This window comes from Artemia franciscana, chromosome 2, assembly GCF_032884065.1.
Source record: "Artemia franciscana chromosome 2, ASM3288406v1, whole genome shotgun sequence".
Classification (NCBI taxonomy): Eukaryota; Metazoa; Arthropoda; class Branchiopoda; order Anostraca; family Artemiidae; genus Artemia; species Artemia franciscana.
Window position 1 is genome coordinate 46,463,268 of NC_088864.1, and position 17,539 is coordinate 46,480,806.

General features: G+C 33.9%; 2 protein-coding genes across 2 annotated transcripts in view; both read right to left on the reverse strand.

Moving 5' to 3' along the window:
- LOC136042733 (uncharacterized) overlaps positions 1–17,539 on the reverse strand; it is a 140,827-nt gene that overhangs the window by 43,404 nt on the left and 79,884 nt on the right. The gene's annotated exons all lie outside the window — the stretch shown is intronic.
- LOC136042767 (replication factor C subunit 1-like) overlaps positions 1–17,539 on the reverse strand; it is a 40,253-nt gene that overhangs the window by 12,544 nt on the left and 10,170 nt on the right. The window contains exons 3-5 of the mRNA XM_065727725.1: positions 9,551–9,702; positions 6,964–7,081; positions 2,739–2,884 (exon numbers count right to left, since the gene is read on the reverse strand). Of these exons, the coding sequence (XP_065583797.1) occupies positions 2,739–2,884; positions 6,964–7,081; positions 9,551–9,702 (416 nt within the window). The remainder of the gene's footprint in view (positions 1–2,738; positions 2,885–6,963; positions 7,082–9,550; positions 9,703–17,539) is intronic.

Sequence of the window (17,539 nt, forward strand, 5' to 3'; positions counted from 1 at the left end):
TAGAAGGAATTCATGTCTCAGAGCTCTTATTTCAAATCCCGACCAGATGTTTTGACATTGGGGGGAGTTGGGGGGGGGGGAAATCTTGGAAAATAGTTGGAGCGGAGGAATCGGGGTGAAGCTTGGTGGATAGAATAAGCAAATTTCCTTGATACGCGATTGACGTAACCGTCCTGGATTCACTCTCTTTGGGGGAGTTGGGGGAGGGGTTCAGTGATTTGGCGAGCTTGGTGCTTTTGGACGTGCTAGGACGATGAAAATTGGTAGGCATGTCAGGGAGCTGCACAAATTGACATGATAAAGTCATTTTCCCAGATTCGACCATCTGGGGGACTAAAGGGAGAGGAAAAATTAGAAAAAATGATGTATTTATAACTTATGAGTGGGTGATCGGATCTTAATGAATTTTGATATTTAGAAGGACATCGTGACTCAGAGCTCTTATTTTAAATCCTGACCGGCATTAAGCCTCTGATTTTCCTTTTAAATCAATCTATTGATTCTTAGAATTTTGTTAGAGCTCATACCATATGAGCTCTTGGCTCTTAGCTCTTCTTGCCTCGTCACAAGTGCCATATGAGCTCTTAGCTCTTGTTTTTTTAGTACTTCTTAGAAGCTTTGCTTTGTTCCTTTAATGGGAAGAATAGGCAGAAGTCAAGAAGCAGAATCGTCTTCCCTTTCAAAAGAGTCCAATTTTCCACAGAAAGAGAGAGAGAGAGGGAGAGAGAAAGAAAAAGAGAGGGGGAGATTTGGGTAAGTTATGGATGTTTTAATCCGAAAAGCTATCAAAATGTTTCGAAAATGGGCATGTTCAAAATGGGAAACGGTTCAAAATTCACTAGACCAAAAAAACTATTTAGGGAATTTTTTCCACTTGGTCACTTGGTGTTTTAATCAGGTATGAAATTCAAAGAGTATAAAGATGCGTTGGTCTGTATAATTTGAATGCCTAAAGCAGGACCCTGGGGTATCCCCCCTTTCTCTTGCCCCCTAAGTTCGAAAGTATAAATATTTTGCAGTTCTTTTAGCTTGCGATTGTTTTGTTACCATTTAAGATGTCTATTTGGAGGGCCAAAGCAGGCTCCTAGGACACTGCTTATTCAAGGATTTCTGAGTTAATTTATCCAAGGATTTAAAGTTAAATATTATAATACGGAAAAAGAAGAATAAACCCTTTTAAGCATGGATTCCATAGATGGTGTGTCACTTTCATCAAAGTTGGCATTTAATTGTTTTAGAAATCACTAATTTAACAATTCATGGTAACAATTGATAAGCCACGAATAACTTTTATATATGGCCTAGGACTGAAGTGGTAGCCAAATGGTAACAGGTATATTAATTTACATTTATTTTGTACTATTTTAGCGGTAGATCAATAGAATCCATATTTTATGAGCTGTTCAAATATCATGGTCACTTTTCTCACAATGCATGACACAAGCCCACTTAGACACATACATAATCATGGTAAAAAAAGATACTTGTCTGTTATATCGCCTATGTATATAGAAGTTAAGTAGAAATTAAAAACTGATTCGCTGACGCCCATTCATAATGAAATATCACAATATATGATGAAAATATACTACTTTATTAACCAATTTGGGCTATATATTTGCACATTAGGGATGGGTTCAATTATTAAATTTCACTCGAATCCGATCACGCGTTCCAAATTTACACATGACTCACAACTCAGTTTGATCAGGGCCCTGATACGCCGATCCCTCCATTCTAACCGTTTTTCTAGATTTCTAATCTCCCCAAAACAGAACAAAATAACACACTTTTAATAGCAAAATAACACAGTTTTAATACAGTTTGAACATAGTGACATAAAATTTAGACATAGCGGCACTTTGAAAACAGATTTGGTATGGCTGGCTTTGGCCTACATCTTAAAATCCATCCTCCTATATTGTGAAGCCAATTTCGCTGACACTCGAAATCGTTATTTTGATATAGGCTAGGCTATTAGTCTGGCGAAAGCCAGATATCTATAAGACTCGTAAGAACAGCGTATTCGAATTTGTACTATAGAATCCTTGAACTGGTAACAGGTTAAGAATTGGTTTCAAGTTAAAAACATGTTATTTTGGTAAAGAAACAGATCATAGAAGCAGAAAAGCCGCCTACCCCCTAGGACAGGTCAGTAGCCTAATTCTTGGGTTGCCCATGTGCAGGGATGTATAATTGTCCAGTTCCAATAAACTGGGTACTTGCCCTAAAAAAAAAAATCGTGTCACGTAAGGTAAGCCACGTCCTTATTGTACACAACTAGCCAGTGGAAATGAACTATCAGAGCTGACTGATGAGATCAGATGAAGTTATGAATTGAGAATCAAATCAAATCAACCCTTTTTCGAACACAACAATGGTCTCTCACGGGCCAAGCTGCCGACTAGGTCATTAATTAGGGTCCGCAGTTGACTTCCGCGAATCAAACGCGGCCAGTGGCTTTGAAATCCACCTTTTACGGGCAACAAAGACATATTTTGCATTTTGCTAAGCAATCGCGAAAGACTTCAAGTTGGACAGAGCCCAGTTCAACAGAAATCGGGAGAAAAAATTTCAATCGGGAGATTTTCCGAAAAGTCGGGAGTTCCCCCAATAAATCTGGAGGAGTGGAAGCACTGATTATAATTTTTAATTATTCAGAAAATGTCACTTAAGCCTTTTGATTTCCTGCAAACAAACTGGCCCAGAAATACCACCTATGCGATAGGAGAACTGACCTTAGTCGCATATGCATTTGAAGATGTTGGAGCAATCTATCATTTTTGTTAGTGGTTGAATTTTTTCCAAGCCACTGTGGGAATCCTATTTGACCAACAAAATGTCCTTCCATTAGATCGCCTGGTATTACACTTGAATAAATCGCCTGAAAAAAAAAAAAAAAAAAAACAAAAACACACAACAAAAACCAGTGACCTTAATTACAAAATTACTCAGTTTCTATCAACAGAGCAATATTTCTTAAAATATATTTTGGCATGATCTGGCAGTAGACGCAATAATTTATACATAAGCTTATTGGTGATCTCTGGCAGGGTGTGCTTGCACGAGCTATATGTATAAATACAGACGTCCAACAAATAATTTTAGGGTACTAATCAATTTGATGCTTGTGCGTTAACGTCTACATACATACCCAAAAGGCAGCCGGATACCACACCCTTCCTTTAAACACCGTAAGATAGGGTAAATATACATTTGTTTCACATACTTTTTGTTCGTGGTTTGGAACAGGCAAAATAGGTTACCTAGCACTACGTTCAACATAAATTACTGCATTAATATAGCTTATTGTAATGGATGACGAGGCATACGCAGCTATTTGCCTCAGCCCTCAGGCGGGCTGGTATTGCGACGGGTTGCTAGCACCGGTATTAGCATTGACTTATTAAATAAGCACAATTATCATACTGTATTGAGCGCCGTTTGAACAAAAAAAAAAAAAAAAAAAAAAAAAAAAAAAAAAAAAAAAAAAAAAAAAAAAAAAAAAAAAAAAGAATCTTACGCGAGTAATTTAAACACTGGAACACATTGCCAAAATCAAACAGTTCGTGGTATCGAACTGTAGTAAGGAGCGACCCGGCTCAATAGTAACCGAAACTCTACAAAACGAAATTTTGATACCAACAGTTGCATCAAAAGAATCGCATTTTAATGCTGATTTTAAATATAAGTTTTATCAAGTTTAATCTTACCCATCAAAAGTTTACGAGCCTGAGAAAATTTGCCTTATTACAGAAAATAGGGAGAAACACACCCTAAAAGCCATAGAATCTTAACAAAAATCACACCATTAGATTCAGCGTATCAGGAAACCAACTGTAGAAGTTTCAAGCTCCTATCTAAAAAAAACGGAATTTTTTATTTTTTCTGCCACAAGACAGATCACGGATGCAGATCACGGATAAGGTAAGTTTTACTCTCTGTTACCTAGACAATTACCACCACTCTTTTAAGATTCCTAGTGGTTGTTTACTTACGTGCGTGAGGTAATGTTTTCTTATTTTAGCTGAGATCTACATGACTAATATGTCTGTAGACCAGTTTTTCAATAATTTGACAAGGACAGACAAAACTATTAAATATTAAAAGTATTTCATTAAGACGGATCGATGAAAGCAGCACATAAATCAATGTTTATATTGATTATATTGATGATATCAATATTATAATATATATTGATGATATCAATATTATATTGATATATTGATGAACAGAACGGGTAATTTCAGGGACTTAGGGGCACTTTCGCAGATGCTGTAGTAGGGTCCCTGTATTACTTTTGCAGAACGTTTCGCTCATATTCTGTTTCTGCAAACTAATAAGCAGTTCTCTGATTTTAGGGTCTGAAAACGGGACAGCAACACTCGGTTGATAAAACCTCATAATACATAAAAATAAATGCCTTACAACTGATTGAATATATCTCTTAAAACTAGAAATACGCTCCTGAATGTAATCAACAACATTATTACTAGAAAATAATATATATATTTTAGTGTTTTGCAATGTAAAATTTGTCTTTTGTCACATAGTTCAATCATAAAAAGTTATACAACGAGTAATTATGGAGAAAAATAGAATGATCAATGGGGGTCATTCCGCATGGCAGCGATGAGCTGGAATATGATTAATTATATCCAAAGATTTTCAAATTCAACCGATGAAGATATTAATTATGATAAGGAAAGTACTTTAATTAGAACCTTCCTTTTCGTCAAAAATTAGTTTAAAATAAGTCACAAAAAGTTTGACTGCCTCATTTTGTAGTGATTTTACATACATTTGAATAAGAATTTATCTATTTCATTCAATTTGCTGGACTTTGAAAGATACGTACTTTAGCTTCAACCTTATTCTATCAGGAAAACGGCAATAAATCAAAGGACCACGAAACCACATGGAACGCAACAGACTCAATTACGCAAGCTGAATGCGTAGTTCTGGGTCTTTATATGAAATTTTGCTATTCACTAAAAACATGGTATGTTAACATGTTTTTAAGTTACCAATTATTTTTCTAAATCTTTGTTACATGAAAATGTTTAAATATATTATTTTTCCTAACTATCGGTTTACGGCAGTATTTATGAAACAGTTTTTAGAAATTTAAGTCGAATAATAAACAGTTAAAAAACTGAAAGAAGAGGAAACTCAAGTTCGTCTTAGAAAAAAAAAAAAAAAAATCCTAACACTATCTGACTTAACCAAAAAAAAATTCCTTATTTCATTATAAAAATATAAATAACAAAGCATAGACCTTTACTAGACCTCATTTTCCAGCGATTTTACATACATGTGAATACGAATTTATTTATTTTATTCAATTTGCTGGACTTTGAAAGATACGTACTTATAGCTTTAACTTTATCAGGAAAACACCAAAAAATCAATGCAGAGCGAAGCCAAAACGAATTCAATTACGCTAGCTAAATGCGTAGTTCTGGGTCTTTACAGGAAATTTCGATTTTCACTAAAAACCCGGTATGTTAACATGTTTTTAAGTTACCAATTATTTTTCTTCAAATCTTTGTTACATGAAAAAGTTTAAATATATTGTTTTTTCTAACTATCGGTTTACGGCAGTATTTATGAAACAGTTTTTAGAAATTTAAATCGAATAATAAACAGTTTACAAAAATTGAAAGAAGAGGAAACTCATGTTCGTCTTAGAAAAAAAATCCTAACGCTATCTGACTTAACCAAGCAAAATCCTCATGTCAATTATGAAAACAAAAATAACAAAGCCTAGACCCTTCCTAGAAATCTAAATTTTGACTGCCTCATTTTCCAGCAATTTCACATACATGTGAATACGAATTTACTTATTTTATTCAATTTGCTGGACTTTGAAAGATACATACTTATAGATTTAACCTTATCAGGAAAACAGCAATAAATCAATGCACAACGAAGCCAGAACGACTCAATTACGCTGGCTAAATACGTAGTTCTGGGTCTTTATATGAAATTTCCCTATTCACTAGAAACATGGTATGTTAACATTTTTTTAAGTTACCAATTATTACTTCTCTTCTAATCTTTGTTACAAGAAAATGTTTAAACACATTATTTTTTTCTAACTATCGGTTTACAGTAGTATTTATGAAATAGTTTTTAGAACTTTAAGTTGAATAATAAACAGTTTACAAAATTGAAAGAAGAGGAAACTCATGTTCGTCTTAGAAAAAAACTAACCTAACACTATCTGACTTAACCAAGCAAAATCCTCATGTCAATTACAAAAACATAAATAACAAAGCCTAGACCCTTGCTAGATATCTAAATTTTAATAAATCAAAATAGGGTTTTTAGATCTTTTAAATTCCGCAATACTGTTTGTGTTGCGTTAGGTTTTATCTAATATCTATCAACATCATTTTAAAGAGCCAAATCTTTCTCTATTATCAGCTTCCCATACTCTTTGTCAGACAGTATTCCAACTAACGTGACCAGATCCCTGGTATAAGACAGCGGTGCCACAAGAACAAAAATATGTCAAAGGCACTAAACTAAGAGCCAAAACATGCCGACAGTGATAATAAAAATCATCTTCAAAAATACTTTGGTGAATTAAATGCATAAAAATCTTAAGAAGGCAACCGAATGGTAGAAATGCTCTATTTGGCAGATCTGATTCAAGCACTGACATTAGTCATCTTAAGCCTCGTCTTGATTGCCATCATTCATCCTGCCAGCAATAGGACTAGCTTCAACCTTAGCTAAAAACCCTATAGGACTATCTGAAGCTAGAAACCTTAGTTTCAATTGGACAGCAAATCATAGCCTTTAAAATTTTTAAAGACTGTCCTGTTATACTGGCTGTCCAATCATAGCCGTGGTTCAAAAACGATCCACCTACAAAAAACAGGTAGGGTGAATGAGCTCAATCAAGGCGAGGCTTTATATGATTCAATGGAAGATAAATAAAATAATAATGATTACCTGAACAGGGAGTAGGCTCCAAGCGTTTGTACTCCGGATAATTCTGTCAACAAGATCCCCATCACATAGGCTATCAGATGATTTACTAATTAACTCCAATGTTTTTTTTTCGTCTCCCCTGCAGAAAAAATATGCCATACAAAAAATTAAGAAAACAAAAACACGTTTCTTTAGAAAGAACGATTAAAGCCTGACACTGAAATAACATTTTCTCTGCACATGCTCAAAAAAGACCAAAATCTGTTAAGTTTAGAAATCTTCCCCTCCACTCTTTAGGAAAAACAAGAGCTTGAACACACCCAAAAAACTTTCCTTCAAGAATACCTTAGAGCATAAATTTGTCTATGCCTCCAGACCCTGGGCATCCAGGACGAGCCGCCAATCTTCCCCAAGCTTTCTGTTGCCAGTATATACCCCCACTGGTTAAGGTTTGATTGAAGTGTATAGGTTTGGTAGATCCGGAAAAATTATAGTATGTATAAGTGCTAGTATGTCTGGCACGCTTGGTGTATCGTGTTTCGGGTTCTGCCTCTGCGGCATGTACCCGTTTTATCACGGATAGATTGGTTGGTAATCCTCTGCTTAAAGCGAATGCTGAGAATTCTTCTCAGACATGTATTCTCGAGAGCGAAAAATTCTCTTCTCTTGTACCTGGCTCAAGTGCCAGTTTTCGGAAGAAAAAAACAGAACTGGGGTTAAGTTGCTAACGAAACAGATTGGTTAGCACCAGACGGAGTACTAAAAGGATAGATTGGTTGGTAATCCTCTGCTTAAAGCGAATGCTGAGAATTCTTCTCAGACATGTGTTCTCGAGAGCGAAAAATTCTCTTCTCTTGTACCTGGCTCAAGTGCCAGTTTTCGGAAGAAAAAAACAGAACTGGGGTTAAGTTGCTAACGAAACAGATTGGTTAGCCCCAGACGGAGTACTAAAAGGATAGATTGGTTGGTAATCCTCTGCTTAAAGCGAATGCTGAGAATTCTTCTCAGACATGTGTTCTCGAGAGCGAAAAATTCTCTTCTCTTGTTCCTGGCTCAAGTGCCAGTTTTCGGAAGAAAAAAACAGAACTGAGGTGAAGTTGCTATCAAAGAGTCAAAATTTCAGCCGCAGAGAGAAGCTTTGAGATCGCCAAACTTTCCGTAGTCTTTTGAAAGCTCCATTAGCTTGACCAATTCTTGTGAGTACTTCTTTTGTGGTAGATCCTGTGGTCTAAATTAAGCTTTCTAGGTATTTGAAATGGATGACCTGTTTTAACTGTAGGTCTCAACAAGCGATGTTCAGAATTGAGTCTGTTGTGGCCATGCATTTTGTACTTAAATATTTATAGCCAACCTGGCAGCCTCTCTCCCTCGTGTGGTTTAATAGTTCTTGAAGTAGTTGCTCGCACGATTCTTGCACGGCGACGATGTCGTCTGTACTTCAAGAAGAGCTTATCGCGACCAAAAGAGCGATAGAAAAATACATAAACAAGATTTAAAACGTAAGTACTTGCAAAAAGAAAAAGAGATTTTCTCATATTTATTTACCCAAATTATATTTGGGTAATTGGGTAATAAAAATTATATTTATATGGGGTATATTTACCCCATATTTATTTTTCCAAATTTATTCCGCAGTGTCATTTCTAATGTTCATTTGTGGTTTTAATTAAACACATAAATACAAAATAATCTCATCGTAATTCAGCCTTTCCATTCTTATGATTTAAAACAGAGATTATATTAATAAAGAATAAGATTGATTACTAATTCCAGTCACATATTAAGAAATAGTAACTCATCTAAGCTAATAATACTGATGGCTATCCCAGGGTCTTTATTCTCGAATTGCTAATTTATACAATTTGGAGTTGTTACACATATTAATTAACCATTATTTTAGTAATAATTGTGTGTTTGTATCGTTATTATTATTGATATTGCTCTTTATAGTTTCGATGATTATTGTTTTTTGTGTTGCTTATTAACACTTATTAACTACGGATGAAAGATGACAGATTACCGAAGATTGTCCTGGGAGGGTGTAAAGAGGGAGGCTTTAAATAGATTAGGTTGAAGGAGGAGCGTGCGTAGCTGTGTTGGCCTAAGGCGGCTTGGTGCTGCAGTGAGTTATTATTAGTAGTAGTAGTAGTTATTAACAACGATGATTATTTTTTCCGTAGTGACATTTCAAATTTTGTAATTACTCCGTAGCGTCATGTCTAATCTTCATTTACGAGTTATGAATAAATGAATGAAAAGCATTCAGTATTTAATAGCCTACTAGCTTCAAAGATTTTAGATATTTTTCGGCAAATAAGCACCGTTGCAAATTTCAAGTCTGATTGAAAGCTGAGGACGAGAAAAACATTGAATTTTTCGCAAGTAAAATAGCTTTTAAATTTTAATTTAGTAAATCTTCCCAAAGATGTAAAAGCCCATGAATTGCAGAAGCCAATTCATACTCTGTGAGAACTATATTATGTTTGGAAATACCACACAAGATCTCAAGAAGAAATATAGATTAGCTTAAGAATCTTTCACAAAAAGAAACCAGAAAAATTACAGGCGTTAAAGACAGTAGTATCTTAGAGGCCTTAAAAATCCTTACTTTGCAGCATGTGGGACAACTTGAAGATAAACATCTTGAACAAATAACGGCCCAAGGCTGTAATCTTGAAAAAACATGTTTGACTTGTCATGAATAGACATTTTCTTGTGTTCTTCGGCTGAGAATACCTTATGAATAACGTCCCACGGGCCCTAAAAAAATGTTTAAACTCAATATAAAAACGCCAAAACTCAGTGTAAAGGAGCGTTTAAGGTTCTTTTGCACTGATGTTTGCTATTCTGTTCTCCCGTACACACTGGATTCCATAAGGCTCAGTAATCCTCCGTAAGACCTTAAGTAAAAGTACCCGTAAGTCAAAATACAATGCTAAATCTTTGACGGAAGACATCCACGATATTTTAACTTCTTACGTTTACGCTTACAAGGCAAAATGGAACTTTGATGAAAAAATGTTTGAGTCTGTAAAACCTTAAGAAAAAAATAAACACATAATAGATTCAACACAAAGACTTAAAGATTTAGTTTATGGCAAAAACGTAGGGGTACACAAGGGAAGGGAGAGAAAGAGAGAGGGGAGAGAGAGAGAGTAGAGAGAGAGGAGAGAGAGACAGAGGAGAGAGGAGGGAGGAGAGAGAGAGAGGAGAGAAACAGAGATCGCTATTTCCAGTAAACCAGGATTGGAATTCCGAATTATTCAACTCTTAAATTCCCACAAACAACACAAAAAACCAACCTCTATTTATTTGTGTGAAGTAGCTTACATCGAAATTACAGTTTTCTTTATTATTGTTTAATTTGTTTAATAATATTATATTTCATTTTTTATTATAATATTGATTGTAAATAATAATTAATATATAATTTTATAAATCGATTTGTATTTTTTAAAATTTTAATTTATTTTTAATTTTACTAATTTACACTGAATTAATTATAGTAATCTAATCATAAAATTTAATAAAAATAACATAATACTCAGTAATATTAGCTTATAATAACAAAATATTATATTATTTCTATATTATTCTATATATAATTATAGAAATCATAGGTTTTTAAAGATTACACATCCTTTTGTTTTTGATATTTACTGTTTAATAAATCGAAATTTGAAAAAAACAAACTGATAATACAAGGTTTGGCAAAGAATAATATTTCAAAATTTCTGGCTGTATCTTAGCTGAAAAGATTCTGACCCTATAACATTGATTCTATTAGCAATATGTCATCATTGATCGTTGAAAACAACAAGAATTAAGTTTACAAATATACTATGTCACAAAAGATGCGACTTTCCACAGCTTGGGATTTTGTTAAAATTGTTTTAAATAAAAATTCTGTGCTTTACAAAGAAGTAAAACTAATAGACAGAAGCCAAAGTTTTGAAGATGGCAAAATTATTGTAAATACCAAACATTTTTTTTTACGTATATTGTTGTTCCACGTAACCAACGTAACTAATCAGATTACATTTTTACTGCCTTTGGTTATTTAGGGTTTATAGAAATTTCTGGTTCTTTTAAGTTTGAATTATTACTGGTCTTCGTTTCAGTTTGTCTTAAGTTCAATATGGCTCTTCACTTTGCTTTGAGATGCTTCCTTTTCGAGAAGCTTTTTTTAGTTTTTGCAAGATTTTTTTTTAAAGAACTTTATTTTCATGTACAAATACCGGTTGAATAGTGTTATTCAGTAATGTCATTGCAACTAACTACGATGAATTGCATAAGTTCCCTAAAATATACATCTATTAGTTGGTCATTGGTGCATATAAGATTCTACACAAGTAAGAATCTCAGCAGTTGAGGTAGATAACATTTCTAAACTAAAGTTTAGAAACTGAATGAATTGAACCTTTCAACACTTGCTAGGAAGTCCAGATAAAAGAGATTCTAGACAAGTAAGAATCTCAGCGGTTGAGGTAGATAAAATTTCTGAACTAAAGTTTAGAAACTGAATGAACTGAGCCTTTCAATACTTGCTAGGAAGTCCAGATAAAAGAGATTCTAGACAAGTAAGAATCTCAGCAGTAGAGGTAGATAAAATTTCTAAACTAAAGTTTAGAAACTGAATGAACTGAGCCTTTCAATATTTGCTAGGAAGTCCAGAAAAAGAGATTCTAGACAAGTAAGAATATCAGCGGTTGAGGTAGATAAAATTTCTGAACTAAAGTTTAGAAATTGAATGAACTGAGCCTTTCAATACTTGCTAATAACTCCAGATAAAAGAGGCATTAACTAGGCACTATTATTTATTATAACTTCGAAGACCACACTGCCTTTCCATGGCGAAAATATAACAGTTAAAAATAGGGATGAAACGTTTAATAGACAGTGAAACAAATACACAATTTTAACTGAATATTTCGGACACATACACATTGTCCATAATTAGCAGTTAAACTCAATTATGCTGTTGGGCCACGAATTTTGAAAAGCCAGAATTTTTTTGACGTATACTGTTGTTCCATTTAACGAACTTAACGAATCAGATAACATTTTTACTGCCTTTGGTTCTTTAGGGTTTATAGAAATTTCTGGTTCTTTTAAGCTTGAATTATTATTGGTCTTCGTTTCTATTTGTCTTAAGTTCAATATGGCTCTTCACTTTGCTTTGAGATGCTCCCTTTTCGGAAAGTCTTTTTTTAGTTTTTGCAAGATTTTTTTTTAAAGAACTTTATTTTCATGTACAAATACCGGTTCAATAGAGCTATTCAGGAATGTTATTACACATACGAATACACACTGTCCATAATCAGCAGTTAAACTCAATTAAATTTTTTTAATATAATACTCAGTTAAAATGTTGAAAGGTTTCATCCCTATTTTGACCTGTTATATTATTATTAGTGAAAAGCAAAAATGGTAACGATTTAACAAATGGCGAAAATATAACAGTTCAAAATAGGGATGAACCCTTTTAATCGAGAGTGAAACAAATATAAAATTTTAAATGAATATTTCGGACACATGTACAATGTCCATAATCAGCAGTTAAACTCAATTAAACTTTTTCTAATATAACATTCAGTAAAAAATTTATATTTGTTTCACTGTCGATTAAAAGGTTTCATCCCTATTTTGAGCTGTTATACTTTTATTATTAAAAAGCAAAAATGATTCATTACCATTCTAACGTCCTTTTTTGAAGCAGAGGCATCTTTTTTTGCACCTTCTCATGAAACGTTTTTCTCCTTCGCTGCAACAACTGAAAGATTGTTGATAATTTGTCTAATATCAAAATCTGTGCCTCTGATCATGTCATCAATGGCTTCAGGCTTGATCTTTATACCTTCTTTGAAACAGATTGACATTATTAATCCCTAAAAAGAAATGAAAACAAGTTAAACTTAAATAAAACTTGATAGATTATCCCTCCCACTCGGAAAAATTGAAAACCAGTAGCCTAAAGAGTCACATTTAACATATCAACCCCTTCCTCTTTTAATCTCATCCCCGAAGAGTCAGAATCAGTGTGCAGCTGTGAAAGGATATATCATGAAGAGTAAATTTTTTTATACAACTGTTTTTAGGCTTTTTGGTAAACATAATTTTTAAGTTAAGAGCCATGTTTGTACACAGATTCTTACTCAGAGGGAAAACTCTGTCTCGAGACATGGAAAACAAAATGCAGGAAAACTCCTGTTTCATATATAAATGATTTACTAGACCATACTGCCTCTTCAGTTGCAAATTAAGTAAATGAAAATATAAAAAAATGGGTATGGCATTTGAAACAAGACGGTAGAAAAAAAAAACTTTTAATAATAAGAAAAGTCCAAGTATCTCGATTTCAACGCGTCAAGAAACCTTCAACAAAGGACAAACAATTAAATAAAAGGCGAAACTAAACTAAATGAGGTGGTAGGCCAAAGTCTACCACCCATAGAACTAAGTTAACAGAATTGCAATAAGTAAAAGAACAGAGAAAAAAAAGAATAGTAAAATACAGGTAGATAATTTTTTACTTTTTTTTCAATTTGGAAATTCAAATACGTGTAGGAGGTCACTGTAATAGAGAGATAGATAATTCTATTTTGAAAAAAAAAAAACAGAACATATTTGATGCACCTGCTAAGAAAACCCCTAAGGTCTTGTTGATAGCAGGTGGGTGTCTTCTATTCTATATATTCTAAAACTATTATTTTATATTATTCTACATGGTAATAATACTAAATCCCCACATATACAACAACCGTCCTACTTATATAAAGCTTTGAAAATAAGACATCTAGTATGGAAATGCTCAAACCCAAAGGAACATCAATTTCAGTAGATTTTAGATACTATTAAGAGATGAAATAAATAAATACAGAAAAGACCTCTTTTTCAAACATTTTAACATTAGTCTAGGAAAATTGTGGAAAAAAAGGGGTCAACCTCAAGCAAATTGCTATACAAATGACTCTTTCACTACCCAACTCGAAAATATGTGCTGATTCCAAAAAGTTTACTGCTCTACCTCTTTTACAAATTTGAGTTTTTTGAGGTTGAATTTGAGGTTCAAGCAAAAATGTTGATCGAGTCAATACCAGCAATTGCGATTAGATGTGTCATTTCCACGTTTTTTTTTTGCTCATGAACATGAAACTAAATGTTTAAAGTCAAACGAATTGTTTGGGGCTTAAAGCTTTGAGAGAGTGAGAAGTTGGGGGAGAGGTTGAGCCAGCAGGTGTATATTAAACTTGTCCTATGGCAAAACACTTGTAGCCTCGAATGATACTTGCAAAAATGATGCTTGCAAACATCACTTGTTGGTAGGAGCGTTTTTATCGCTAAATACTTCCCAGAAATTTTTCGAGGGATTTACTGTAAGGGACCTGGTTAAGACTTGTTTCATTTTCTGCAGCCTTAAATAAGATAAGCATGACCTTCTCTCCAGCTTTTCTAATGCCATCTTTTGTAAAAGCTGAATCTAGGAATAGTCCGGGAATATCCAGGAAGTTTTCTTTTTTTGGCGTGGTTCAGTTGTGTAGATTTTCCTATCCCATAAGTTCTTGGAGTCAAACAGCATGCGAGAAAGGCATGGAGAAGAATTTGGTCGCAAAGGGTGTCACCAAGTTTCAATTCCGCTGCTAATATATTCCAGACCCGCCTTCCAGTTTTCTGTGATTTTGACTCGGAGTGAAAAAATATCGGTTTACAGACTCGCTTCGTGTGGTACAGTAAAAGGACTAGTAAGTCCATATCTTCTCCTATAAAGACATTGGGTTGGCTTCCTGCAGACTCGACGGCAGTCATCACGATCAGCAGGTCAGCATCGCTTGGCGGCAGGTACATTTTACATCCCACATCATTAAGGTAGCAGGACAGCATGCTCATGATTGCCTGCATGCTTTCTGCATTGCTAAGGAAACCATCTTTTTTTTTTTTTTTTTTTTTTTTACTAAACAAGGCACCTTCGGCTGAATGCTGGTCTTAGGACAGCCTTTCGACCTGCTCCTCTTCCTATGCGTCACGTCTCTAATGGAGGGTCCAGATAAATATCCGTCAAACGATATGAAAGCGCATCCATATTTTCGCTTCACTTAGTCCACGTATTTGGTGCAGATATCCGCGTACATGCTGCATTTTCTCCCAAGGCAAACATGTAGAAGGGCCACACCATCTAGTACATATTGAGGTTCATCCAAACTTTAAAGCACGCAATCTGTTTTTGATTGCAGACCTCCAACTTCGCGTCAGATCGCATGGGCAAGCACTGGTTTGTCCACCAGCCGAAGAGGACCATTCGGCTCAAATAACGAAGGTGGCGGGAAGCAGAGTTCGTACTTGAAAAACATCTGGAGTTCTTCATCTGAACTGTTTGCAACAATGACCAGCCTTTGAAACATCAAAGCAGGGTCAACGGTAGGCGGGCTCTGCTGCTGACTTCAGATTACTTTGCACTCTCATAGTAATTGCAGTTACTTTCTTGTTGAAAGTGTAAACTTTTGCGTCTCTTCCTGTCATCATTCAGAATTTTCCCACCTATTGGTATGGCCTCGTCTACCTCCACCTGCTCATTCGCAATCTTACCAGTTACTATATTCTTGAGAGATGGCTTCAAACTAATTTCAAAATTTTCAGGTATTTTTCTAGTTTGAAAAAAAAAAATTAAAATTATCACTAAGACATCATAAATATTTTAAAAAGGGAGTTATGCACAACTAATATCTTAAAAAGGGAGTTATGCACAACTAATGTTTACGAAAAGGTAAATATAGAGGATGAGAATTTAATTGAAAAGACTGAAGAAATACTTTTTAAAAATTTTAATATTAAAATAAATGACAATGATAAAAAGTTCCATTTCCTATATTGGACTGTAAATTTTCATAAGAATCCCCCTAAACCACGGTTTATTGCTGGAGCAGCTAAATGTCCAACCCGCATTGCTGCTACTGACCTCTCTTTAATTTTAAAGGAAATTGTAAATAAACTTAAAACCTATTGTTCTGGTGTTAAAAAAATTTTCGAATTTTAATCCATATTGGAGTGTTAATAATTCACTACAGGTGATAGATTCTTCAACAATGGTTTCAGCTAAAAGAATTGAGTCTTTCGATTTTGCGACAATGTATACTAATTTATCACTTAATGTAGTGTTTGATAATTTAAAAACTGTTATCATGAAATCTTTCCTCTTATCTAGTAAAAGGTTCTTAAAAATAGACACTTATAATAAAAAAGCTATATGGACAAATTGCTTTAATACTACAGTTAACTTGAGATGTTACAGCTTGGATATGATTTTTGAGTTATTAGAATTTGTTTTATACAATACTTATATAAGATTTGGTGGTGATTTGTACAAGCAAATTGTGGGAATTCCCATGGGGGGGGGGGGGAATGCCAGCCCATTTATAGCTGACTTGTTTTTAAGTCAACTAGAATATAAATATATGATGGATAAGAATAATCCAATTAATTTAAAACATGTTTTGTCAAATAATAAAAGATATTTAGATGATATTTTGGTCTTAAATTGTAAGGATTTCATTGATATTTCTAAAAATATATATCCATCAGAGCTTATTCTTGAACCTAGTCATGGCGTTGGTCATGAAGATCATTTTTTAGATTTAAATATTAATATTTGTGATAATAATAAATTAAGTTTTAAAATGTATAATAAAACGGATGATTCTGATTTTGAAGTGATTAGTTTCCCATTCCCTGAATGTAAAATACACTCAAATATGACATATTCAGCGTTTTTCTCACAGTTACTTCGCTATGCAAGGATTGGTAGTAATTATATTGAATTTAAAAATAGATGTAAAATCTTAAGCCAAAAATTGATATCACGAGGTTTTTCTGCAAATAAATTAACTTGGCATTTTAAAAAATTTAGTTTTCATTATAACGAACTTATAAATAAATATCAAAAGAATTATCTAGAAATAATTAAAGAAATTTTCAACTAATTTCGGAGGTTCGAGAATTGCTGTTGCAGCGCCATTTATTTTAAATTGGGTTTCTAATTGAGTGGATTTTTTTTTAAAAATTAGCCACATGGTAAAGATGAATTCTATAATTGTTTAGTTCATTCAGGTTTTTTGCAATGTGTTAATATTTGTGATTTGGCAAAATTTATTATATTTAGTTTACCTATTGTTGCTAAAAAGAGGGATATATTAACAGGATAAGCTTGTTTTGGTGTTACTTGGTTGTTTTACATTTGCTGTTTTTTTTCTTTCATAGGCATGTATTTTGGGGGTGATACCTGACACGGGGATGCCATGGATATTCTGTGGTAGCCACAACACTGTGCTGGGTAGAGAATTTAAAGTGGCGAAACCCTATATAGGCCAGTGTATTCTCCTGATGAGCCCTTGTGTTGGGTTGTTGCCTTTAATTATTTGTCGTTTTTATTTTTTCTATTGTTTGGTAAATGAAGACTTATACTTATTGACGACATGACTGCCTGTCCATGGATTATTCTTTATGGTTGATTGTGTATGGCTATGCTGTTTGACCTATGTGATTGTATGGATGAGTAGGGTTAAGGCCTCATTCAAGTGCTGGTCTATATTAATCACTAATTTAG